Source organism: Pipra filicauda, unplaced genomic scaffold (genome assembly GCF_003945595.2).
Source record: "Pipra filicauda isolate LSUMZ 115617 unplaced genomic scaffold, ASM394559v2 scaffold107_size2268652_pilon, whole genome shotgun sequence".
In the NCBI taxonomy this organism is placed as follows: Eukaryota; Metazoa; Chordata; class Aves; order Passeriformes; family Pipridae; genus Pipra; species Pipra filicauda.
In genome coordinates, this window is record NW_024103518.1 from 1,512,054 (window position 1) to 1,539,992 (window position 27,939).

Consider the following 27,939-nt stretch of genomic DNA (forward strand, 5'->3'; position numbering starts at 1 on the left):
AATCCATCTCTGCCTGATAGTTCTTCCTCTTTGCTGTGTGCAAAAGAGAATGATGAATCTCTACAGATGTTCCCTGTGTCTTGTTCCTGAAATGTCAGATTGTGACAATTAATAAAACACAAGCTATGGCCTGACACTAAAAAGAGGATATTAGGAATGTCTTTGGCTTACTCTTGTCTCTCTTCATTACAACACTCTCATTTCATCCTCTGAAAACCAGTAGTCTAAAAACAAACAAACAAACAAACAAACAAACAAAACATTTTGGGTTTTTAGTTTGGTTGGTTTGTTGTTTTTCTTCATAATGCAGAAAGATGGATTGTAGAAGAAAGGTAACTGGAAACTAAACGCAGACTGCACATTAAGAACTGTTAGATGTGGTGCTCACCTAACAACAAGCACTGTGGATAATGTGATACACAAACCCTCTTCCACTGTTCTCTAACACTTAATTGTATTGAGGATTCTTGAGAATTCCCTTCCTGGTTGAAATGCTTAAAATAGCACAGTTACATCAGTCAGAGAAAGGACATCATATCCTCTTCATAACTGGAATAATGTCCAAACAGTTTGCATTGTTTTAAGCTTGTTTTTTTTTTCCTGTAGAACATTAGCATTAATTTCAATTGATTTGAAGATTAAAAAAAACAAAACAAAACAAAACAAAAAAAAAAAAAACCAAGTAGTTTTCCAAACAAAGGTATTTCAACTAAAATTTTTGCTCGGTGTCACTAGGACTCTTGGTCCTATGGCATATGAGGGGGATTACAGAATTTTCAGATTCTCAGAGGCATTTCATGGTTTCCAAAGTTATTTTCACAGTATACTAAGGATTTAGGTTACATTAATTTGAGAAAGACAATTTATAAGTGGTGAAAACAAAAGCTGAGTGTTCATAAAGCAAAACAGCCTGATTTATTTTCCTTATTTACAACAATAGAGTACAGAAAACTCATGCAGAGGGATGTTGAAGTCCAGCAACTAGTAGAAGCTGTGAGTAGTTGACAAATATGAGAGGAAAATGTTATTTGCCCATATGTTCTCAATCAAAAAAAATTCTATTGTTATCAGTGCCTACTAAGAATATATCAAGTTAGATAGTTTGATAAATAACAATTATTAAGTTGTCTCATTGAAGTCTTTATTGAAGCTATTCTACTTGACATTCATTATTTTAATTCAACATTAATTAATGTTTTTATTGTCCACATTCATTCAGTAACATAATTAAGTAGAATAGTCAATCTAGGACTCATATTTAGGTAGAATGTCATATTTATTCATTGTGTATTTGGTAAATGAATTCTTCATTATCAAGATATGAAGGAAAATAAAGAAACCATATTTAAAAACATAGCTGCATTCACTTGTCAGGAGGTTTTTGAAAATTGAATATAAACTACTAACTTTAAGTACTATAATTAATTTGAATTCAGTTCATTTCCATGCTGACAATACGGAGAAATATTTTTAGTGAAGTTACATAAATATAATATATGTGATATAAATAGATAATGGGTTTCCCTTGACTTACAAGAAGTCAACCAGTCAGTTGAAAAATAACTTCGTATTTTATTGAGAGTCCTTTACAACTTCATCCATTTCACAAGTGTATTTTTCAAGGGTAATTACCTTTTCCTTCTTTCCATATGAACTGTGAATACTCTATGAGCTTTTTATGATGTTACCAGTTCTTTTGTGTGAGTCTCGTTCCATGTGTACTGATTTTTGACAAATACTCTTCTATATAATTGGGATAAAATCATTTGGCCCTTTCCCTTCCCTACAATTTACTGGGCACAGGTGGCTCTAGAGGTGTCAGTGGTGTCTTTCTTTTAGGCACAGCATTATACATTACCTTTCATTTCTTTGCTTCCAGGGTCTGAGGTGGTTGGCTTTGATGGGAAAAGTTGTCTCATTTACACATTAAATCAAAAACTCACGAATGCACTGAAAGATGTGATTTCTCTGAAGTTTAAGACCATGCAAAGTGATGGAATTCTTCTCCACAGAGAAGGAAAAAATGGAGACCACATCACCCTGGAATTAACTAAAGGGAAACTGTTCCTGCTCATTAATTTAGGTAACAGCTACAGTTTCATAAAGTCTAACATAGTTATTAGTTGTTATTTAACTACAACTTTTAAACTGTTAAGTAGATTTTAGAATACGATAAACTGGTGGTATACATTTGAATAATTATATTTTTGAATGAAATTAATAGTTTCTATTTTTCTTCTTCAAGGTGATACTAAAACTCATCCTTCTGATGCCCAAATTAATATTACCCTGGGCAGCCTTTTGGATGATCAACACTGGCATTCTGTTCTCATTGAGCACTTTAACAATCAAGTAAACTTTACAGTGGATAAACACACTCATCATTTTCATGCAAAAGGAGAATTCAGTTCTTTGGACCTTGATTATGAGGTGTGAAAATTACCTTTTCTTTATTACATTTATTACCTTTGTTATGCAGATGAAGTGAAACAGGCAAAGGAGATAGAGCTTAGGAGGTTTGTAGGCTTTAGGGATTTTCTGTCATCTAAAGGAATGAATCAAAAAAAAAGAGATTTCTTAGAGTACTCATACTCCACTAGACTAGTAACTCAATATTTTCAGAAGACCATCTTTTTCATCTCAGAATTCATTATTTTAATATCTTTGTTTCAGTAATTTCCTAATGTGATAAATAGTTCATTCATTATAAACATAATGAATGAGACCCAACTCAAGGTTATTATTTTATTAATAATGTTATTAATATAAAGCTTGATGAAAATTACAATGAGTCAGCATAAAACCATCTTAGAAATGTTTATATTAAGACTTAAATCCCTGATAGATCTGAAAAACATACTGTGAAAAAGTCTTGCTTAAACAAATGGCATATTCATGAAAAGGAGTAGATGTAATTTGCTGTGAAATCTTCCCACCTATTGTTAAAAACACCAATATTTCACAGTTGTAATATGATGACTGGCTGCTTTATGTTTGCTCTTATCCTGTTTGTTGGATGAGAGAATGAGAGACAGAGCAGAGTGTCTGGAACCTGCAGACTTTATTGTACTCATTCCATTTTTTAAGCAGCTTAGAGGAAGATTTCATGCTGTTCCATGTCTGCAGTATCTCCTTTCAAAAATATATGCTTAGAATTTCTTAATGTAAATCACAATATCAAAGTTTGGAGGATCATACCAATTAAAAAATAAAATAACTGCTTGGCAAATCGATATATTTTACTAAATCAATCCATATTGTGAATTAAATTTTCCTCTCTTCTACATGCTATAGTTTGAGGTATGTGTTACCAACACAAGTAAAAGGAAAGTATTAAAACTTTCAAAAAAGAACAAAATACTGCATTTAGAATTGCTTCTCTGACTATAAGAGTTTCTAAATTTAATAACTTAATGTATGATATATTTGATTTTGGGGCTTTTTTGGTAAGAAGATTTTAAAAAATAAGTAAAATTTCAAAATTAGAACATACATAGTTAAACTGCCCTTTCATACAATGTTACCTGGAATAGCTTTAAAATGAGTGAGCTCAAAAGTTCACTTACTGGCATCCTGTTTCTGGTGGTACTCAAGAGTAGAAACATAACTGAGGTCACCCTCATGGCAACGCTTTGCTGAAATAATTTACTGCTTTCTAACAGCTTCTGCCTCAGGGACTTCTTTAGACAGAGGGATATGCTTGAATTTATTAGCTCTCAATGGATTTTTATTAAATCTTCCTGTCTCTTTCTGAAACTAAATATTCCTACAGCACCATACCAAGGAACTGCCAAGGTATTTTGAAAGGGGAAAAAGCACCTCCTTTCATTTGTTTTGAATGTGCCCTAGAATAATTTTATTTGATGCACTCTTGTTGCCTATTATGATAGTTTTATGATGTGCACAGGGTGGAGAAGTCAGGCTCAAATTTCCTAAAGAATTGTTGATAATTTTCACACTGTTCTGCACTGTCTGCATATTCTTGGCCTTGTTGTTCTTCTCCTGGGTTTTGCAGCTGTAATGGACCCAGAAAACTGATCTAAACCACTGTTAAGAGACATCCTCAGAAGAAAAAAAAAAAAGCCAACATTTCAGAATAATTTTGTAGGAACATATGACTTGATATAGCCTAATTTTTTATTATCTTTTTCTTTTAATCTGTAAATGCGATAAAATGAAGTAGCCAAGAAGCAGCAGATTCATTATTGGCCAGTCTTCGACTTCTGCTCTTAAGTTATAGTCAACTTCTTTCCATAGAAAATTACTTAATAGTATCATTGATTTTTCTTCTCTTTCTAAGCTCAGCTTTGGAGGGATCCCAGTGCCTGGAAAATCAGGGACATTATCACGCAGGAACTTTCATGGGTGTTTTGAAAATATTTATTATAATGAAGTGAACATTATTGACCTGGCCAGGAGGCATAAACCTCAGATCTACTTTGTGGTAAGATATTCAGAGTCAAGAAAGAATAAGTAAGCAAAATAGAGAAAAAGACCACAGCCACTTTCATATCTAATCTGTTAACTCACATATCTGGAGAAATCTACTTTATGTAATGGAAGAAAAATCAAGTAATCAGCTAGTTGGGTTATTTTTCGTTGGTGGGTTTAATGTATTTATTGAGACACAGACAAGAGTTACATTATCAAAATCTGTTACAGAAGCTGTTCCAACACCAAACCAAATTCTCTCTGTGTTACAAAAGGTTTCCTAGAAATTTTACTAAATCCTTTGTTGTTGGTTTTGATTTGGTGGTTTGTTTTTTCTTTCCCAGTAGCACAAGGGTCGTCTCTAAGTGCAATATTTATTTATCTAGCAGCAGGAAATGCAGAGATATTACAGAAATCAGCTCAAAACAATTAACAAAATATTAATTGCTTTCAAGAGCAATTAATTGTATTTTGGCTTGCATTTCAATTCAGAATATGAATAATCAAATCTGGTTCTCTATCCTAGAGAAAATCAATGACAGGGATCTCTTCTCATGTGAAACTTGAATGTTTTGAATTGTGCTATTTTCAAAATTGTTTAGGAGATGTTTTATAATGTAAATATTCCCGAAAGTACCAATGTTACCACAGAAGCCTTGACAAATAGAGATTTTGCTTGTGGAATCTGCAAAAGGCAAGTTTTTAGTGTTTAACAAAGTTTATTAGTCTGATGACTGCTTTGTCGCTAGAGGTCAGTTCATCTGACAATTCATTTCTCACAGATGAGTTCATAAGACACAGCTTTTACTTATTTGTATATTTTCCTTGAGGAAAATGAAAATAGATAATCTCTAATATCTTGCCATGCCAGGGATTAGTGAGTATTTTTTTAAAATTGATTTTAAAACTTTACTAAGCGGTTAAAATTTTATGTATGATCAAAAGTTTAAACCCTCTTTGTGTTGAATAGAAGTCAAGTGTGTTTTAAATTCCAAAGACATTAATCTTTAGTAACCATTTGAACAGAACAAATGAGTTATAGGTCAAATGACGCCAGAGAGTCATTAGATCAAAGTTCATTTTGTATTATTATCAAGCATCATAAAGTATTGACACCAGATGCAAAAACTGCATTATTTCTGTTCCAGATTTCTTATCTACATCATTCTGGACAAGTTAATCTCAAAGAACTCAATCACAAGTTTACCTAAGAAAGGTAAACTTTTGCGCTCCTTTCAGAAGGAGTACAAAATAAAAGCTAGGTGCCTAAACCCAGCTCATGATCTAGTCCACATGGGGCTGTTTGCTCCTGATTTATGAAGTATGTGTTTCACATTTGTAAGTAGCAAGAGTTTGTAGGTGGAATTTTTCGGTTTGTGGAAACAAATATTGGAGTTATTGTACATCTCCAATTACATTAATTTGGAAAAACCTGCGTCTTGGTCTTGGCACAATGGGTTTTTTTCTTAAATTTAAACAATCAGTGCCAAGTTCAATGTTTTTCTCTGCATACAGGCATTTAGACCCCTGTAAGTGTTTACATACTTATGTGTAAGCGGCATTTTATAAGTGGCATTTTTTCTGACATCCAGAGATTTGTCAAGTCCCAGATGCTTTCTGAGGCTGAGCCAAACTAGAAACAAGGCAGTTCTGTCTAACTCCTGAAGTACCATTAAATCAACCATGTGAGTTAGGAATAAATAAAGGCAGATAAATCTATTTTCTGGTCAAACAGCTACATAAACTTTGCCCAAAGTGATGATGTTCATATTTGATTTTTAGACTAATGCATTCAAACATTGTATTCACCATGTTTTGAAACTTTGCAGTTTCCGCAGAAAAATTCTCACAGCTCTTCCCAATGTTTCATTTCTTCCTAGGGCAACGTGTCTTTCTCATGTTTAGAGCCACAGGTGGTTCCTGTTACATTCCTGAGCTCCAGCAGTTACCTGGCACTGTCAGGCACGTCAGGGCAAGACGAGGTGTTTGCCAGCTTCCAGTTTCGCACTTGGAACAAGGAGGGACTTCTGTTATCCAGCAAACTGCACCGGTCTTCAGGTGGTTTCCTCTTATACCTGAGTGATGGGAAAGTTAAAATCAGTCTTCATAAACCAGGAAGAGTGCTGAGTGACATCGCTGCAGGTAACAGAAATGAAACAAAAAAAAAATCCGAGGCTCCAAAGCATAAAAAAATAGCTTAATGGAAAGTCATTTGAATTAGTACCTACATTCTTGACTTGTTTTTGTGGTTAGTATGTGTGCAACTATGCTTCACTTGTGTGAATTGTAAACCCAGTTCTTTCTAAATGCTTTCTTTTCTCTCAAACATATTTATTCTTCTTTTCCCCATGAACGAGTAGAAATCACTTGCGATAATGTTGAATGAAAAATTGAGTTCTCAGCTTAACCTGCATATTGTATGTACAAGTCATTTGAATTAGTACCTACATTCTTGACTTGTTTTTGTGGTTAGTGTGTGTGCAACTATGCTTCACTTGCGTGAATTGTAAACCCGGTTATTTCTAAATGCTTTCTTTTCTCACAAACATATTTATTCTTCTTTTCCCCATGAATGAATAGAAATTACTTGCAATAATGTTGAATGAAAAATTGAGTTCTCAGCTTAACCTGCATATTGTATGTACAGCTCATGTGTATAATCTGGGAAAATTAAGCAGCTTCATCAGTTGCAAAGTGTAAGCAATTTAATCACTTATTCTGTCAAGCTAAGACATTAAGATGTTTTGCACCATTTGTCAGTGCCTTCACAAGGTATCAAGTAACTATTTTTTCTACAAAGGTACACATCACTATAAATATTATGTCTTTTATTTTATAAAGTTCTCAGTTGCAGAGATGTCTGTTAAACAGAGACAGTGCATGTGCAATACTAAATTGTGTCTGAGAAAGCTAGGGCAAGTTTGAGTCTAAAAAAAAAAAAAATTAAAAAAAAAAAGGAGAACTCGAGGAAACTGAAACCTCAGAGCTAAAGGGTCACTTTTGTAGTTTATTTTGTGACATATGAGAGCAGGACAGAGCTGACATCATCTCTATTTTTCAGTACTTTTTAAAAGATGTTGAGGATCAGTGACATCACCATATGCCAATATTAATAGCTTCACCTATCAGCACTTCATCAGTGGTACATGATTCCCTGACATTCCATGAGCCCTCTGAGAGTTTCTCATCCTTTATGCAAACAAATTGAATTTCACCCTTTGCTTGTAGATGGATAAAATGATCATTTCAGAATGAGTTCTCAGGCAGGAAAACCGGTACAATAGAAATTAGGTGGATAAATGAGATTACAAAGGATATATGAAGATTAAGAAATTTTAGTCTGGGATTAGAGTAGCTTCTGTATGGATGAAGATGACCAGAGTCCACTAGCTGGAGGAATATATCAGAGAAGAAAAGGTGAATTTGGATGCAGGAAATAAAAACATTTATGATATCCAAAACATTAATCCATCTTAGATTTATTTAGACCTGTACACAAGCATGTATGTCTCATTTCACATCCACAAAGCAGAATATTATCGAGGAAAAGAAACCAAATTAGTTCCAGTTATCTAATGTGCACAGTGAATTCACAGGTAAAAAACAGGTAAGAAACCTCCAAACCAGTTATCATCAGTACAAACATAAGGTAAGAATCCCTTAATCTTAGTTCCATGACCCTGTTTCTTTTAGATTGATTTCTTACTTCAATTCCTCTCACAAAATGTAGACTCCCTTGAGATAAGGGGGGGGGGAGGAAAGAAAGGGAAAAAAGGTTAAACATAACTCTGAAGCTCATTAGATTTGTACAGGTGCATAATGATTAAAAGTAAAATTTTAAACCACTGATTATTTCAACTCAGAAAAAGAGTGTAAGACAGTAATGACCACAGATAATGTTGAAATTTCCATAAATGCTTTGATCCTCTTCTTGTGGGTGATAATAGGATCGGCCCTGCTATTTGTTATAATCTAAAATAACTGATGCACTAAGAGTACCATTTCAATGACAAGAGATTTCCCCAGGCTCACCATTTGAAAATGTCAATTCCCCAGTAAGAATGTCAGTGGCAGCTAATTAGTAGTGATGAATTTGGTTTTTTAGGAGCTATTTCAATTGGTGTTCAATTAGGTGATGCATGTTAAAGAAACTATTGCCATGAATTGTCATTTTAAGAGATCAGCTGAAGTGCTGACACTTTTAACAGCTTCTATTGCACATAGAGCAATTTATTGAATTTCAAAGCTGCAACACAATACATAAAATATTAGCTTAAAGCATCCCAGAATAAATTTTGACATTCTATGCTGAAACAGAATTTGATGTTCTCATGCTAGGTTAAGCTTACTGTTCGTAAAGTCTAACAGGAGGAATTATGGTTGTCTTTGTGAAGGCAAAAAAACTAGTGCAAAATCATATTCTCTTCTGAAAAAGAATTTGTCTTTTCCTTGAGTTTTTGAAGTGTTTATTTTAGCACTCACTGAAGCAATTCAAGCCTGCATTTGGAGATTGAGTAATTAAATTACGGGTGGCTGGACAGGTTTGCTCCCCTACAGGCAAGGAGCTATGACTTGACTTTCACATACACACACACACACAAACGTAATACTTGGTAATTAAACCAGAGCATATTTCCTTGTGCACAGTTCTTAAATTCATTATCCTGTGTTTTTTGAGAATTTTTTCAACCATATAAAACCGAGGAGAATGGCGTGTTAATTCACAAGTAATTAAGATATAATAAAATCTGTATCCTTCTTTTACAGATGTTATTTAATATCTTTCCTTTGTAGCCTCTTTTGCAAGCTGGTCATCAAATATTCACAAAGAAATACCGTAGATTTTAAAAAAAAAAGGAATCAACCCAAAGTTAATTTGTGTTGCATGATGAGACCAAATTGAATTAGAACATGTGTAAATATTAGATCTTATTACACGGTTTCCTCTATGACCCTCTATTTCTATCCAGCTTTTAATTTCTATGTAGCTTTTAATTAATTGATGTTAATTAATTAACATCAAATAATTGATATTATTGCATTTGGAGATTATACTTCAGTCTAATCTATAAATTATTTTCTCTAATTTTTTTTGTTTGTTTCTCACTGATCTCCTGATAAATTTTATACACTGTATTTTTATGCCATTGTTCTGCAAGATGTCCCATAGACCTTTTTTTAATATTTAGATTTAAAATTATGGAACTACTGAAAATAAATGGATATCTTGTTTAGCAACTACTTCATTACGTACTAAAAAAAAAAAAAATAATTGCTATGTTTTCTCACTTCTGTCTGGTAAAATGTTTTTAAAACTCATGATAGAGCACCAGAAAATATAATTTTCAGATGGAATATAGTCCATTGGCCTTCACCATTTAGATGTTGTACCACTTCATGGCTCCACACAAGCACATTTGTAAATGTGAATTTAATCAGTACTTAAAATCAGTACTTAAAATCAGTACTTAAAAGAAGGTCTATAATAAGAACAGAGACAGAGTTTTTTTGGTTTGGTTTTGTTGCTGTTTTTCTTTTCCCCCCCCCCCCCGGGATCTGTAGTGGTAGGACAAGAGGGTAACAATTTTAAACGGAAACAAACTAGATTTGGGTGTTCATAACGTTTTCACGCCTGTAAATGTTCAAGTTTGTGTTGCATGGGATTTTGAGCAACCTGATCCAGTAAAGCAGTCCCCACAAAGAGCAGGGAGATTGGACTAAATGATTTTTAAAGGTCACTTCCAGCCTCAAATGCTATATGATTCTATGATTCTTTGAATTCTAAAGGGAAAAATAGCGTATTGAAGAGATATGACTGAAGAAAACATCATTCACTTGAAGTACCTCCTTGAGGCTGAGGATAAAGCAAATTGTTTAATGTTTCTTATTACATGTTCCCTAATAAATACACTGATGGAAGTATGATAGATAGAAAAAAAATTATAGAAAATGTGTGTAGGATTAATATTATCTTAAATGTATTAGAGATATTATCTAGGTGGTAGTTCATCTGAATTTTGATGTGTTTCTAGGGTTTATCTCTTGATTGTATGATGATCTTGCATTTAGGTTGTGGTAGTTAACAATCTATGGATCCTAGTCATGCTGGAATTTAGCTCTTTGAACCTTCTCATCTTTCTCTTTTTATTTCCTTTCCATCTGTTCGAATGAGTCTCTTAACTAATGGACTGTTTCTGCAGCATATACAACACATTCTAGGGAGGAGCATATAAATACATGAAATTTCAAGTGGGAAATCACAGATCACAAATCACACGCACTCTGCAGTCAAGAAAAGACTTTGCATAATTCAAAGGTTGTATTCTTTGTTCTTCACTGAAAGAAGTACCTCTATTCTGAAGAATGCTCAGGAACGTGATTGACTTAAAGCACTTGTTAAAGATAATAATGTGGTTACACACTTCCCTGTTTAGAATGTATTTAATTATGTATACATAAGTGCTTTCCAGAATCAGAGCTACAGGTTTATTACTTTGTGGTACCTTACACCTACACAGCCAGAGGTAATGAAAATTCGTGTTAGAGGCTAAACTCTCAGAATATTTTCCTGTACATGTTCAATAAAAAAGAGAGCTGAAAGAAAAATTGTCTAGTGACATTAACATGACAGCTACTGAAGATTTTATCATCTACAGGATTTTGCTATTTTGCTGTGTTTTAACATAATGACTATTTTTTATTTTAAAATAGGAAGAAATTCTTTGTAACAGTGCAGTAAAAATATGCATGATGTGTAAAATACTGTATCAGCCATCACAATGATGTCTTAATGATAACCTCCTTAGATTGAGAGGATAGTTTTCTCAGTCATTACATTAAATGGATGTATTACAGATAATTAGGGGCATTACTACAGTAAGGCTTATTCACTGAAGTCCTTTTATATTTTATTTGTCAAATGTGAAGCAAGGTTCTGTCTTGACAAAAGACACTTGTGCTTATTAATTCTTTTTCAATTCGCTTTCACTTGGAGATTTTATGTGGGCTATGATTGCTCTGTCAGTCCCTCCTCCTTTCAAGACTGTAACACTAAGGTAGTTTAACAAATAGTGGAAGTCTACACGTAATTTATTTTATATTGAAATTTCATTTCCAGGTACTGGATTAAACGATGGCCAGTGGCATTCTGTCTCTCTCTCTGTCAAAAGGAGTCGTGTCAGTGTGACAGTGGACAGTGACGTGACCTCATCTGCTCATGCCTCCACACCTCTGCAAATTTTTTCTGGAGATGTTTTCTACTTTGGAGGTGAAATATGTTGCTTATTTATGTTTGCAATATCCCACACATCTAATCAAATGACAAGAACTGTTTTGTTTGCCTCAAGTCTTCTTTGCCTAGCTTGGTTATCTTTCAGAGGGTCTGGGGTTTTTTCAGATGCTGCTACGATGTTGTGAGTTTCTGTTTGCTTAAAATTTTACCGTGTTGGCTAGAATAAATCACCATCCTAAATCCTTGGTCACTTTTTAGATCATCATAACTTGCATCATGCTCTGATAATTGAATATAGTCTGGCTGGCAACCAAAAAGACACACAAAGGTTTTTCTTGCTGCAGACTTACTGTTTTGTTGAATAAATTTTTTTGAGAATCTTCCGCTGGGATTACCTCAAGTCTTCACCTTAAGTGAATGTTTACTTACCTGTGCAAATATCCTCTTTATATGATAGACTCTTTTATCTTTTTTTTTTTTAACAGAGTGACACAACTTTTCTATGTTTGAAGAATATAATTTGTACCTAAAAAAATGACACTTAGCTATCTCCATTTTGTCATTTTGTCATTTTGTCATTTTGTCATTAATGATGTGTTGTAACTGATAGAATTGAGCAGGTTGTTATATGTAATTCTATTGAGAATGGACTACATAGTAGCAATGATAAACAGCATCTGAGTGCATTATTCAATACCAGACTAATGCTCCAACTATTTATTAACAAATCTCAAATTTCTGAGAAAGCTGAAGAATGTATGCAAACCAAATGAGTATTGACCAAGTCATTTTCCACAGATCACTTCCCTTGAAAGAATAGGTTTTGAATAAATTCTGTGCTCACAAGCAGACTCCAAGTACAGTAACTGCTACATGAACATCCACATGACTTTTTGCATCTGGCATCTACAGTTCTCTACTAAAGATACCTTGAATAGTGCCTTCTATGTTGCTTCTGGTTCCCAAATCTCTGATCAGGTGATTATCCCCATTGCAGGGTTGATGACACAGGTGAACAGATCAGGAGGGATGTGGGCAGTTACAAAGAGCACCATTATTCCATTAAGTCATACAAGGACATTCGTATTTGTCTTTTGTAATTCCAAGAACACTGAAAGTACTGTCTGTCTACCCCTCAGATTCTCTGATTTCAGCCTTATAGCTGAAATCCGCAGCTTGTGCACATCGTACGAAGTTTGGGAATACCAGTAGTGGGTCTCTGAGTTTACAAAAATTGTTTATTAAAACGTTATGGCACATAATACTGTGAAAATGTAGACAATGAATATTGACTTTCTTTCTAAGTTTATATGAATATTTACCACGTTTCTGTGTGCTGGTTGTTAAAAATATGAGTATCAGCCTTCCAGGAGAGATGTCCTGGGGACATGGTGATTAGTTTACCTGTTTTAATGAATATGAAGTATGCAGGAAACGTGTATGCTTAACTAGGAAAATGTGTAATAAACATAGAAATACTTTAATGTTATATCAGCAAATTTCTATTCCTGCTATCATCAAGGATCTACAACCTCTCTAATTCATGGAATGATAAGTCATTGCAACTATAAGGGAAAATGGGACTATTTAATATTGCAATAAGCACATAATGTAAATTTCATGATTAAAGGATTTATTCTTATCTTTAATACCCAGTCTACAATTATAAAGAAACACAATTTCATTAACATTAATGGTATTGTCTTTTCTCTAACAGAACCAGAAGACAAATTTGAAAAGAAAGACACCGAGAAAAATATCTGAGACAAAATTTTGTAAAATACCTAATTGTAAAAGATATATAAACTTTTTTACTGCTTTCTCTGTCTTTTTTTATTTGTTTTTTTATAAATATGAACTCCACTGGAACTTCCTCGTTCTTAAACGCACATCATATTTTTCACCATAAATGAAAGAATTTATGTTACCATTCAATTGTAGAATGCCTTAAAGCACATAGTTAGACCTATAATTGATTTGTTTAACTGTCTGTGGTGCTGAAAACTTACTGTGTTCTTATGTGGACTTTTGCAAGTCCTTGGATTTGTTGTTCTTAAAGCAATATACCAACTAGATAATGAATATTTTCCTGTAGAAAGGTTATAATTACTTTAAACAGTTTGGTTCCTCAACAGAATAAAACACACTGTAAATTTACTGAGATGTTAAATTTAGGGTTTAGTTCATTTTCCAAGTTATAGTTCTCAAAAAGATATCTATACTGTTTAGGTTGTTGTACACTCATTTGAATATATCTACTAGTTTCCACTGTCATTTCGTTTTTCTGTATCATAAACCTCTGCACTGCCTTTACAGGATTTCAAAAGTACCCATTAGCTCTGTGAAACAAAGAAGTGTCTTAAAACTCACTTCTGCCTAACATCATGAAGCAAGGTCTTCAAAGCTCTGAACCAGAGGGCAGTATTGTTTGACTAAGATCAAAGGATGACCCTTGCACATCATTCCAGAAGCCATACTATCCCTTGGAAGAAGTCCAAAATAAAACTCTTTTAAGAGTAGTGCAGTGTTTAGCTGCCACTGGGAAAAACTGCTCAATGGATATGGTTTAAATCAAGTCAGGATCAAAGCAATTTATTGATTTATTAACAGTGTTTAATTAGTGAACAGTGAACAGTGCTTAATTAGGCAATCAGTGAGCAAGGCATTTTGGGGGCAGCAAGGCAATAGATAAACCACAATATTAGGTACTTACAGACTGCTGTTCAAAGGTTGAACTGGACATTCAGATGTTATGTAGTCTAACCCTCTGTGCTGCACAAACCTGATTAGATCAGAGGTACAGGGCTCTGAACAGCTCCAAGGATGGAAATCGCAAGACTTCTCTGGGCAAACCATTCTCATATTGACCACCTTCACAGTGAAAACACTTGTTGCTCATGTCTGATCAGAATTTGCCAGCTTTTGATTTTGTCCTTTGCCTGTTGTCCCGTCACTGTGCACTTTTGGAAGTGGTCTTGCTCCATCTCCTCTGTGTCATCTTATCAGATGGCTTTATCTTCTTAAGGCTGAGCAGGCCCAGATCTTTCAGCCTCTTCTCGTAAGTACCTTCAGCTTCCCAGCTGTCTTGGAGCCCTCCAGTGGCCTCATTCCAGGACACTGATGTCTTTCCTGTGCTGGGGAGCCCAGAACTACAGCACTCCATGTATGGTCTCACAAGTGCCACGTAGAGGGAAGGACCACTTCCCCGGATTTGCTGGCTGTGCTCTTGATAATACATCCCAGAATTTCATTGGCCTGCTGTAATGCAAGGGCACGTTCCTGGCTCATGATCTGTTCAGTGGTCTCTGGGACCCCAGACCTGTCTCTGAGCAGTTATCCTCCAGCTTGGATAGTTACATGGACTTGTTCCATCTCAGATTAAAAACCTTGATCTTGTTCTTGCTGAATTTCATGGCATTCCTGTCACCTTGTTTTTCCAGCCTACCCAGGTCCCTCTGGGCTGTAGCCCTGCTTGCCAGCATTTGATCCCTGCCCCCAATTTGGTATCAGTCACAGGCTTGCTGAAAGTTTACTCTGTCTCATCACCAAGGTCATTAATGAAGATATTAAACAGTGTGAGTACCTACTGACCTCTGAAGAACCTTCTGTTCATCACCTGGACTTTGCCTCATCATTTGTCTGCCACCCATCTACCATGAATCTGGAGATAGGGACACTATACAAAACTGTTAGAGTCTTTGCTAAAGTCAAGATATGCAATGCTCACTGCTCTCACTTTGTCTGCAGTGCTTGTCACTTCAGCAAAGAAAACAAATACCTTGGTCAGGCATAATTTGTGTTTGAAGTTAAAGTTAACCAGTTAACTTCTCGTCCTTTACGTGTTCAGAAATGGCTTCTAAGAGGCTTTGTGAATTTGTAGGGCCTGCAATGAGTCTAACTGCCCTTTAGTTTCTTGTCGGTGGGTGTAACTTCTGCCTTTTCCAATCACCAGGACATTCAGCAAATTGCCAGGAACCTTTGAAGGTTAAAATGTTAACAAATTCACAATGACAATGGCAATTGTTGAAATGGCATCGACCAGCTCCTGCAGTACCCTCAGAAGCATCCTGGGCTCATTCTTCCTTTATTGTGGGCACTGCATTCCTTTTTCATACCATTCTAGGACACGGGAAGCCTAAGGATTAGTTTCATTAGTGAAGAAAAAAGCCTTGGAGGAAAGAGTTCTTCACAAGACTTGTCCCTAGGTCTCCTGCCCCATGGATTAGTGCATCCAGAATCTCTTTAACCTTCCTTTTGCTACTGTTGCACCTACAGAAACCTTTTTGTTGCACTTCAACTTCTTTGATAAGTCTTAACTCCACCTGGTTTCCTAACTACACTCCCAGATATGCAGGGAATGTCTTTGTATTCCCCTCCACGTTGCACGTCCCTGCTACCACATTTTGTGTACTTTCTTCTTATGTTTGCACTCACTCAGGAGCTCCATGATTATGTTTGCAGGCCTTATGCCACACTTACTAAACAATTTTGATATCACTATGGACTTTCCTTATGCTCTAAAGGGCTTTCTGTTGAAAGCTATTCAACCCCCTTGCTCTCCAAGGGAATTTCTAATGGTATCCTTCTAAACAAGGTCCTGAACAGAACAACTTTGGCTCTTCTGAAATTCAGGGTTGTAATTCTGTTTTCTTGGTTGTTTTTTTTTCTTGCTCACCTCTTTGTGGTTCATAAACTCCAAAGCCTCATGTTTGCTGTAACCAAGACTGCCCTTGACCTTCACATTTTCAACCATTTTTAACGTGTTCATGAGTTGCAAAGTCCAGTGGAGCATCTCTCCTGGTTGAGTCATTGATGATCCGCACTGAGAAATTCTCTTCAGTACTTTACAAAATCTTCTTGACAGTTGATAAAATAAAATGGCTGTACTTAGTAAATAATTTTTGTCTTGATTTCAATTGTGACTTAAAACTTGGTCAAGCCATGTGACCTTGTAATCTAATCTAATTTTGTGACTAAAATCTCCCAATCAGTCTGTTCATACCTGATTCCATTCATTGCCTTGGAACTGTTGCTTAGGTTATCCTTTACCAAAAATTTTAGTGATGTTTTTGCATATACTTTAAAACCAGTGAGACTGCTGAGAAGTATTTCATTATAGTCACACAATCATGCATAATCAGAAGGCAAAAGTCTTCTACCCATGAAGTTTAAAACATGTGGAGATTATGAAAGTTCAGTCTACTTTTGTAATATGTAATTTTTTCAACAAAGTACTTCTTTTCAACTCCAGTTTCTATTCTTCTTTCAGGCTGTCCTAGAAGTGGAAATGTTTCTGAATGTAATACCTCACTTGGTGGTTTCCAAGGATGCATGAGGCTCATTTCCATTGGTAACAAAGCAGTGGATATGATCTCAGTTCAGCAGAATGGTTTTGGCAATTTCAGTGATCTTCAGATAGATTTGTGTGGCATTACGGATAGGTAAGAACACAGTGTTTACTCATTTATTTATTTATTTCAATGTTCTCTTTGTTATACTGGTTTGATGACAAAGAACAGTACAGTTACAAAATAGCATGGTGCTTCTTTTGTAAGAATAAATGCAGAATACATAGCACAGCAAATAGACTTCTGTGTGCCACAAATAAAATTAAACCAACTTTGTTTAAAATTATTTTTTGTTTCTGACAAATTTTAAATATCTTTCTTTTCAAGTAAAGCTGCAGACACAAATCCTCTCCTGTGACATGAGTCCCACCCACCCTTTTAAATGCTATGTTTTTACAAGTTATTGCTGTTTCCTATATTCTGTCCATCAGAAACTCAATAGATAGTATCCATCACAGTGAGTGAGCAATCTCCTTTTAGACTACAGTCAGAACTAATCTCATAAATTGCAATTGAATCCACCCAAAAGACTACTCAGAGACATGTTTTTATCTTTAAGCAGCAAGGTATTTGTTTATTCAACGTTGGGAGCAAGCCAGCTCATGCTGGACAAACTTGCTCAACTTGCAAGTGCAAAAGCAAGCGATTTTATACACTTTAGATCCATGGTTACATCATTTATTATACATATTAATAAGCAGGCTGGTCTCTGGGCAGAGTCTTTCCAGACATGCCCAGTCTTCTACTGTGGGGTCTTCTCCTCAAGCCTTCATCCCTCTGGTGGTCACCATGGACGTCTTCCTCAATTTGACCTCTTCAATGAGGTGACCTGAATTCTTCAAGCTTGCAAAATCCTGGCTCTGGGCCTTCTAGATCTTATTCAAAGGTCTAGTTTCCCTAATTTATTACTGTGTGTGTACTACTCCTATTCTTTCTACAATAAGGCCTTTGGTCCAGTGATCAGAGCAGAACATGATATGAACCAGTGCTCCTAAAATGTTCTTCCAGCAACAAAATTGGGGTTTGTTAGCAGGCCAAGATATCTCAGTTAACTCTTTTAGGCCTGGCTCCTGTTTCACAATTAGCGTCTGACAGAGTAACTAGTTGAAGTGTCTCCCTCCACAGGGAGGAAAGACTTATATACCTTCCTGGAAGTGGAAATGTTTGATAGAAAGACATTGCTGGAGCTCAGTGTAGAGAAGGCAGAGGGGGTGTTGCAGAACAACAGAGGCTGCTGAGAAGAGAAGGAGCAGCCACATGAACAGGCAGCAGCTGAACTTTTCTTCTATAGACTCCAGAGACTGCAGTCACAGTCATCTCTGCAAAGTCTGCTTTAATCCAAACGTGGTTTTCTTGTAAGGCCGTACTGAAACGACACAACAGGCAGGGGAATGATGTGCTTGTAAACACTTCTCCCTCACTTTCTGTATTTCTAGTCCTCATAAAGTGCCTCTTGATCTAGCAAAGTATGGCCTTTGAATTATAAGACTTTCAAAAATTACTTTCTTTGGGAAAAACACGATAGGCAGATATCTTCTTCAAAACCATAGCCAACCTATGGCTACACAGACCTGTTTCTGTGACCTGCTTTCAATTCATAGAGATAACACAGTGTACAGCTATCGTGATTGTTATTTTGGAGGCAGTCACAGCTCCTTGTAGATCAAAGACAAAAAAGAAAACCAACTAGTTCTTTACCTAATTGTTCATAAAAGTTTAAGGAGAGAAACCACCAAAAAAGAGAATAAAAGTTTTACCTACAATGTGATCCTTTCGATTGTGTTGCAATGTGTATTCTCATTAATATTTCAACAGCTTTCACATATTAAAAACATACACAGTTTTCATATATATAGATATATATATTTATATATATCTATATATATCTATATATAGATATAGATATGATTCTTGTGCTAATTTTATCCCTTACTGAACTAATCCTGACTTTACAGTAGGCACTAAGTGTGATAGACATATGTCAAAACAGAGTTTGCCTTCAGTCAAAACTTACTGTATGACTTGCTAGGGACTTGTATTTGGAATGCAGCATACATTCACTTTTTTTTTTAGCTTTCTTGCAAACTACTCATTTAGGCTCAACCTATTTTTATATGTAGTGATTGCAGTTTTCAGCTATGAGTGACCATAACATGTAATTTTGTACATACGGGTTTTAGTGTGTATAAATATGTATAAAGCCACTCTGTGAATCTCAATATGTAGAAAAAGTCCAGCATTACTTCCAGTATCTCAAGTGTCATAATACTTCTCCTTAATTCAATGCAAATTCAATTTATTCGGAACTGTACCCTTCCCTTTTAATTACTGTTTTTATTGTTTTTAAGCACTGAATCAAAGAACTTAGTTTTTTTATATAGTCCCTCCTCATGTTTTTATTTTGCTGAACTTTTATAGCACATGAAGGTAGTTACCATGTTCATTTATGTCAATACCACCACCATCTGTTTTGTTGCTGTGTTTTTTTCTTTCAATAAGGACTTGTGTAAGACACTTAAACCTCCCAGCCACAACCTTTTCAAAGTGTTTTTATTACTTTCTGACACTGTGTTGACCCTTTTTTTTTTCTTTTAACTTTATGTTACTTTCAAACTTTAACAAAATTATATGTGTTTTCTCAAGATCAGTGATACCAAAGGGAAAAAAAAGAACTTCTATGGAAAGTTTTTTTTTATTGTCTTGTTTTCTCTAAAATATACTAATGTTAATTTATGTCTCTTCTTATATCTTGACTGTTGCACTTTTTTTGCACTGGCTCTGCTAGATTTAGTTTTCATCTCTCAGCATGCTTAGCATATGTCTTCCTAATTTATCAAAATACAATTTTAAACCACACATTTTTATCAATTTTGTTATCCTCATTATATTTTATTTCAAAATAGAGTGCTTTTAAAAAGCCTTCCTGGTCCTGTGCTATCTTGGTCCTGGGACCAAGTTTCCTCACACAATCATTTCATCATTCCTTTAATTTCTTTTGATATCTGCAGCTCATCATCTGGAACAAATTTTGTGTATCTCTTTATCAAACTAGTTCTACGTCCCAACCTTAAATCCCAGCTGAAATGACACGTCCTTCTTTGGCAACATTAAAACTGCTTACATGTATTAAACAATTTTTAACAGGTGTGATCCTGTGCACATATCATTGGAGAGAAAATATTTTCTTCCTACAATGATTTATACATTCTTTGGGTGCCTTAAGCTAATCAGCACTTTTGCCACTGTGCTCCTGAGGGTAAATATCTCCCCTACAGCTGAGTACAAACAATCCCCTTCTTTGTCTTGGAGTCTTTATGGGAGTCTTTGCATCTCCAGTTCTGAATAGTGAAGCATGACCCAAATTCTGGAGTTATTGATGGCCTTTGTAGTAGAAATGATGGACCACTAAATGTAGTAGTTTTACCCATTTAAAGGGCAGGAAGGCAAATAAAATTTACTTTTTGCATAGTGACCTGTCTTTATATGCAGCAGTAAATAAACTGAAAATAACTCTACTGAATCCATGTTTTATCACATATATATCACATATATACACATGTAACATATGAAGAGTATTCTTTATCAGATTTACAGTCCTCACGGACATATGGTTAGCTAACCATTCATTTATTTGTTGAGATATTAGTTTGTCTTCTTTTTATACAAATAAATATTGTACTGTTTTCTTATTTTCAGCTTTCTCAATTCCGTAAACTTTCCAGTTCTTCGTCCTGTTCTTAAATTATTTTGACTTTTTCCAACCATCACTCTTCCCATGCCCCTTCATTTAGCCATTTCGTTGCATAATATCTTTCTATATTGTTCTAATGCTCATAGACCTCTTGGACATTCAAGCAATTATTTTCATATATTTTTCCTTAACATATTTTCTCTCATCCCTTTATCAATATATACTGGTTTTATAACTGCTAATTATACACAAACCATTGACAACATAACTTTAAAGGACACAGTGTCATTTAAATACCTTACAAAGTTAGCACATTTAGCCTCCGAAGAGAGAGTACTAGATGAACCTGTCATAATTACATCAAGCCCTACACAGGAACATACAATTGTACAACAACCAGAATAAATGGCTTTATATGTTTAAAAAAAAAAAAAACACAAAAAAAGCCAAAAACTGAAATGATGGTTACTGGACAGTTCTCAAATACTTTTTACTCTCTCTCTTTCTTTTTTTTTTTTTTTTAAACTGAAGAATAAAGCAATAATAGAAATTAAAATTTCAGCAATTACTCGCTCCTTTTAAAGTATCTTTTAGCCGTTGTTTGGAACAATGATAAAGAAATAGTGCACAAAAAATGTGGCTAGCTGGTAATTGGCAGACAAAGTTCCTATTTTTTTCCCTTCTTTATCAAAAGTATATTCATATTCTGGATCAGTATTCTCCTCTGTACATTAGTTTATGATTATTAACATCCTGTTGCCTTGGTTTAAAATAGTATCATTTTCAAATGGCTTACACTTAAAAGCATATTATCAAGAAATATGTGACAAATGTTTAATCACCTGTCGCTTTTCTGCTTTTAGCAGCCATGATGATGAATCCAAAAATTACCTCTTACAGATGAAGAATTAGAAATTCTGTTTCAAACATTAGAAATATTTTTGTTAGAAGATTAGTTTCCTCAGAGAAAGCTCTGTTACAAATCCTGCTTTGGGTAGGGCCACAGCATCACACGTTAACTTTGATGCAGCTCATGGCTACTTTCTATTAGACATTCTGAGGAAGAGGGAAGATGTGAAATTTAATGTTAAAAGATTTAAATTACACTCTTACCTTGTTTTCACTTTCATTAAAGTTGGTTCAAGCATCACCAATTTCACCTAAGCTTTTCATCTTGTGAACACTTAAGAAAATTAATTAACAGGGACAGGGAGTCAATAGAAGTAAAGGCCATGTAAATCACTTACAATTTTTGGATAATGATGTCTTTATCGAAAAGGAATAAGACAAGAAATTCTATGACTGAAATGCACACAAGTAGAGTAGCTGTCAGTGGATACCCTGAAAATCTTGAGTGGCAGTTGTGCTACAAATGTGTATTTTTAATAACTGATGGTTAGTTATACCCACAGAAAGCTAAATTAAGAAACAGTACTATGCATATTTAGGTAATTCCATTGAACAACATATTTAAAATCCAAATTATTGTAAGCCTGGTGCCTAAAGTTTATTTTCAGGTTCCAAAACAGAGCTCATTGAGACATATGTCATCTGTTGACTTGTCTTAGGAATACACTCTGTGAGAGAATAGATAAAAGATCAGCTCTTTCACTGACAAAAAATGTCATAGACTTCCTTGAATATAGGTGACCTATATCACTTTATTACTTTACTTGTTTTTCGCCTGCTATTTCTTTTTTTTTTCTTCCCTTCTGTGAAAAAATCTCTCTTTGTCCTTGCTTATAAACATGAAAGGAAGATAAAATGAGTGGCATGAGGAGTGAATGTACGCAGGCTCTGAATTATTCATAGGGCAGATATGTTAAATGCTGGACTTTCTGCAGTCCTAATTTCATATCCTCCTAAGATTTCTTGCATTAATAAAAAGGTATTTTTGGATCCTGGGAATATTAGTGGTCCTATTTATTTTTTTAAAATTTTTTTGTGGCTAATGTCAACAGTAAAGCCATTTTATATTTTTTCAGCTATATAATGTATACATATACATATACATATGCATATACATATAGATATAGATATACCTATATACATACATATACATACATATACCCTTGGTGCAGTTAGAATGTTAACTAATTTCTAAAGTGTTAATTTCTAAGCTAGTTAATATTTAGTTAAAGTGTGTCAATCTGTTTCTATGTATTTTCTGTTGTATTTATAAGAAAAAGAGTAATTTTTCTTTTTATACCTCATGACTATGTTATAATTTAGTACAGTGCTGTAAAACATTAAGCAGTGATTGTTAAAATTATTTTTTCAGTCAACCACTGCAAACCTAAGACCAAGTTACCAAAATTCTTCATGTTTCTTATCATATCACCAGAATGGCTTTACTGGTAGTTTACTTGTTGTGTTGGAATCAACAAACTGAACTCTTTCTAGAAGTGGTCAGGTTTATTTTTCAGGTGATTTTTCTTTTTTTATTTTTAATTTTCTATTATTTTTACAAGAGCAGAAAGAAATCTACTGTGATGCTTCTTTGTTGTGACACACCTTGTGAAGAAATCCTTTCCGTAGCAAAACTTGCCAGTGAAATATCAACTGGCAAGAACCTTTCATTAGTTTATCAGCCTCTATTGAATTGCAAACAGTTGAATGGGTAATAAGTAACAAATCTGCAGCTTACACTTTATTTCTGTTCCATTTCACAGCCTTTTTTTGCATAATTAGGATATTTGTTATAAGCAATAGGAATCATGGCCGGGCTCCGTGAAGGAAGATTTGGGAAGGGCTCTGCCCACGTTTGTTACAAACACACTGGTGGCTAAAAAGGCCAATACGAGACAGACACGTCCGGTTGCAAAAGGCACAGCAGAAAGACTCCTTAGGTGGGAAATTCTGCAAGACACGATTCTTTCTGCGTTGTCTTTTCTCCTCAAGGGTGATCCTGCTGCCTTCTCAAAGGCATCAGCAGCGTTAGAGATGGGGTGTCTCCAGAGCTCCCAATTGGAGGCCAGAGTAGACCAGTTCTGTTGATCAATATGGCCAAGGCTGAGATGTTGTTTCAGGCAGTCCTTGTATCTCCTCTTTGGGGCTCCTCTCTTGCAGCAGCCGGTGGCAAGTTCACCATAAAGCAAGATCTTAGGGAGGGGGTGGTTGGTCCTTCATCCTGGAGACGTGCCCTGCCCAGCCCAGCTGTGTTCTCAGCAACATGGCCTCAATACCTGTGACTGCTGCCTGTTCTAGAACAGATGGATTGGTCACATCATCTGACCAGGGGATGTTCAGGATTGTTCGGAGGCAGCGTTGATGGAAGCGTTCCAGGAGTCGCAGGTGGTGGCGGTGGATGACCCATGATTCAGATCCATATGAGAGAGTAGACAGCACTGTGGCTCTGTAAACACTGATCTTGGTGCTTTTCTTCAGGTGTTTATTTCACCAAACTCTTTTATGAAGCTTTCTGAAGGCACTGTATGCCTTTGCTAACCTGTTGTCTGTCTCCCCGTCAATCTCACCATCCGAGGAGATGAGGCTGCCTAGGGAATTAAACTGCTGGACTGATTTGAGCTCTGATTGCCAATGGTGATGTGGGGATGATGAGGGACTTGCTGAGGTGCAGGTTGATGGAGAACTTCTGTCTTCTTTAAGCTGACTTCCAGCCCAAAGAGCTCAGCAGCGTCTGCAAAGCAGGATGTTAAACGCTGCAGAGCTGCTTCTGTGTGGGCGACACGGGCAGCAATGAGTAGGAATACCAGGGAAGAAATCCTCGTAATTTTCTTGTGCTTGTGTTGACGTGTTTCTTGGTGAGCTTGAAGGCTTCCTTCTTGCTATTGCACTTCTTTTCCAGGATTTTGCATTTCTTGATAAGTACAAGTGACGTGTAAATGAGCGGAAAATTAAAGAGTGGAAATGCTCTTTGTTTTTCACTTAAGGTGTTTGCCTAATTACTGTGAACATGGTGGGAAGTGCTCACAGTCCTGGAACAGCTTCCACTGCAACTGTGCCAACACTGGTTACGAGGGAGCTACTTGTCACTATCGTGAGTCTAAGATGTTTTCTGTTTTCTATGCTTTTATTTTTGATTTAATTTCTTTACCACAAAACAAACAAACAGACAAACAAACAAACAAAACCTAAAAAAGCACCAGAAAAAACCCACCAAAAAACCCTAAAACCAAACAAAAACCACAAAAGAAAAACAAACAAACAAAAAACCACAAAAAAACAAAACAAAACAACAAAAACCAAACAAAAAAACCCAAACAAAAAAAACCAAAACCAAAAAAACCCAACAAAAAACAAACAGAAAACAAACAAACAAAAAAAAACACAAACAAAAAACCCAAAAAAAACAAACAAAAAAACCCCACAAAACAAAACAAAGCAAAAAAACCCATCAAAAACCATTTGTATTGATCATTCATAAAGTATTTTTGGTCCTGGTAAAAACTCACAATTTGGTACAAGGAAATGCCTTGGGAATTCAAAATATGTAGCAACAAAAATTCACTGGAAGTTTAACTCTTTGTTTTTCTTTCACATTTTTCGTATTTTACATGAGATGGTCAGTAATATCCTCTCCCATCCATGTTCTGAATCACCAAATAATTTAGAAATGTGTGTAAAAAATAATTTTTATTCATCACAACAATTAATATTCTTTTTTTTTTCGGGAACAGTGGGACTACGTGTTTATGTAGGTTGCTAAGTCAGGAAGTAGATTAGGAGAAAACAAAATAAATAATTAAAAAACTAATTGAAAGTAACATCTATTTTCACAGGAGTTACTATACATTTCTACTGCTTTCAGCATGTTCTGGGAAAACAATAAAATAAGTACTTTTTTGTACTTCTAATAATTAGAAAATCCTATGAAAATTCACTGGTAATTTTAAAAAAAATTCGAAGACTGTCTTAATGATCAGATAAATAATTCTCTCCTTATAAGTGGTCCCTATAAAATGTTTACAGTCCTTTGTGGCAACATTTACAAAAATGACATGTGTCTACACACACAGGATTTTTTGAGAAATCACTGCTTTTAGAAGACTATTAGCTGTTAAATCTTAATAGCTTAGTTGTGAAGAACACAGAGGCATAAATAATAGCATTAAGAAAAACTGTGTAACTTAGGGTGCCAATAGTACACCTGCTTTTGAACACCCACAGTGTATAACATTAAACATTTAAGTCCAAGGTAAAGATGAAGGTGATTTGATAGATTACTATTTGAAAAGTCATAAATTGAATCAACTGATGATGCCTATGAGGACAGATGGAGGCTGTGGTTTCCTGATGATTAGGACTCAGTGAGAAATCAAATGATCTGATGAGTTATCTAACTCTTTTTAATTGTCAAAAGTAAATTAATGAACATTTGAACTTCCTTTGTCGTGTCTAAATTTAACTGAGACTATTTACTGTGAGGAACCACAAAATTCCATTTGAAAATTGCATAAATTGTGCACTCTGAATATTTCAGAGTCAGCAATCTGAGTGAATTGTCTTTTTCATCGATGTTGCCATATAATGTCTGTAACCAACAGGCAAAAAAAAGAATAGAGAGATCACACTCTTCAAAATCTAGAGTTTTTAAAAAAAAAATACCAGCACACCTTTTGGATTACTACACTAATACTTTATATCTTATTTAAAAAATTATTGAAAAAACCTGAATTTATATAAATCAAAATCTTCTAGACTTAATAATCACTCTCAGCTTGGTTTTATTTGTACAGAGCTCATAACTACTTTTTGTTATTAACCTAATGGCTCATTGTTTTTGGCAGAATTTTTTCAAGTCTCGATAATAACTAACAGACCACACAGTTTAATTTTGGAAAGAAAGTCCAGAACATTATGACTGTTCAATAGAAATACAGTGGCTAAGGGAGAATTTAAGCTAATGTGGTCTAACTGTGGGGTTATGATCAGTTGTGCCTGAGATACAGTTACAGAGGTAGACTTGTGTGTCTTTTTTTTTCCTCAGATATTTGATCATAAAGAAGTCACCACAGACTTTTCTTTTAGGCTTTGAGTGATATAAAGTATACATGACAAGGGACCAAGGAGCTGTCTTTTTGTCGTTGCTTATTTTGTTCTTTTACTGAAGTCTCTGACAAGTCACTTACCTTTTCTTTTAGAAAAGGAAGAAAATAAGATGTGTGAAAGCCAAAAAAATGCTTACCTTCTGCTGTATGCAACAACAACAGCAACAAAAATCTGATTTGGTGGAGGTAGTTGATGATTGTTTCCTCAAAATCTTATTACCAGGGTCTAAGTAATACCACTGGCATTCTACCACTTTTCAGCATTTTTACAGTCATTTACTCACCCACATTTCATGTTTTCCTCCCTGAAGTTTTTAGCTTGAAATAGTGAAGAAAATGCTTAAAAATTACTCTCATGATCTCCAGGATAAAACCAAATGTGCTTAAAAATTTGTAATGAAACCACAGTTTTGGTGGCACGATTTCGTCTTCATTCTTTGGCGGTGAACACGCAAACCCAAATTCTTTTCCCAACCTCAGTTGTGGGAGGTTTTTTTGTGTTTGTTTTGTTGGGTTTTTTTTTAAATTCCCTGAATAAAATGCCAAATTATGCCCTAGCATTTGTGATGGAATGTGCTCTCTTTTCCAGCCATCTACGAGCAATCGTGTGAAGCCTATAAGCACAGAGGGAACACTTCAGGCTTTTACAGTATCGATTCAGATGGAAGTGGCCCCTTGGGACCATTTCTTGTCTACTGTAATATGACAGGTGAGGTGATAAACTTCCTTAACTTGCAGCTCGTTAGACTGAAACATGAGTTGTCCAGTGAGGAACCTCTGCAGCTCCTGAGTTTAATGTAAACATGCACAACAAAACAAAGGTGACTCCTCAGCTCAGGATATCGGACAAAGAATTAGGCAGAGAAATTAGAATAATAACAGGATTCAGGCTGTGAAGTTAACACAGTATTGCTATTGTGCTTTCCATAAATGGGACGTGTTCCATATGAAAACAGTGTCATACCAGTTCATTTCTGGGGAGCAGCTTTGTTGAAGCCTCTTGAGGACACTTAAGGAAATGAGAAATAAGTTGTGTTTTATGAGAAATTTGCTGATTTTTTTTGCCTCTGGTAGCCTTCTGAAAAATTGTAATTCAGACCTACCCTTTATTGTGAGGGATATAGGTGTTAAATTTCATTTTTCAAACTGCAAGGAGAGCTTTTGGAGAATACAAATGCAACCAGTGGGACTTTTGCAGCCTCACTTTCAGGCACCCTGTTTCTTCCT

General features: G+C 35.2%; 1 protein-coding gene across 1 annotated transcript in view; it reads left to right on the forward strand.

Moving 5' to 3' along the window:
* LOC113995955 (contactin-associated protein-like 4) overlaps positions 1-27,939 on the forward strand; it is a 208,956-nt gene that overhangs the window by 139,565 nt on the left and 41,452 nt on the right. The window contains exons 5-12 of the mRNA XM_027736529.2: positions 1,880-2,083; positions 2,246-2,430; positions 4,301-4,444; positions 6,312-6,573; positions 11,549-11,698; positions 16,932-17,103; positions 24,595-24,701; positions 27,302-27,421. Coding sequence (XP_027592330.2) covers positions 1,880-2,083; positions 2,246-2,430; positions 4,301-4,444; positions 6,312-6,573; positions 11,549-11,698; positions 16,932-17,103; positions 24,595-24,701; positions 27,302-27,421 — 1,344 coding nt within the window. The remainder of the gene's footprint in view (positions 1-1,879; positions 2,084-2,245; positions 2,431-4,300; positions 4,445-6,311; positions 6,574-11,548; positions 11,699-16,931; positions 17,104-24,594; positions 24,702-27,301; positions 27,422-27,939) is intronic.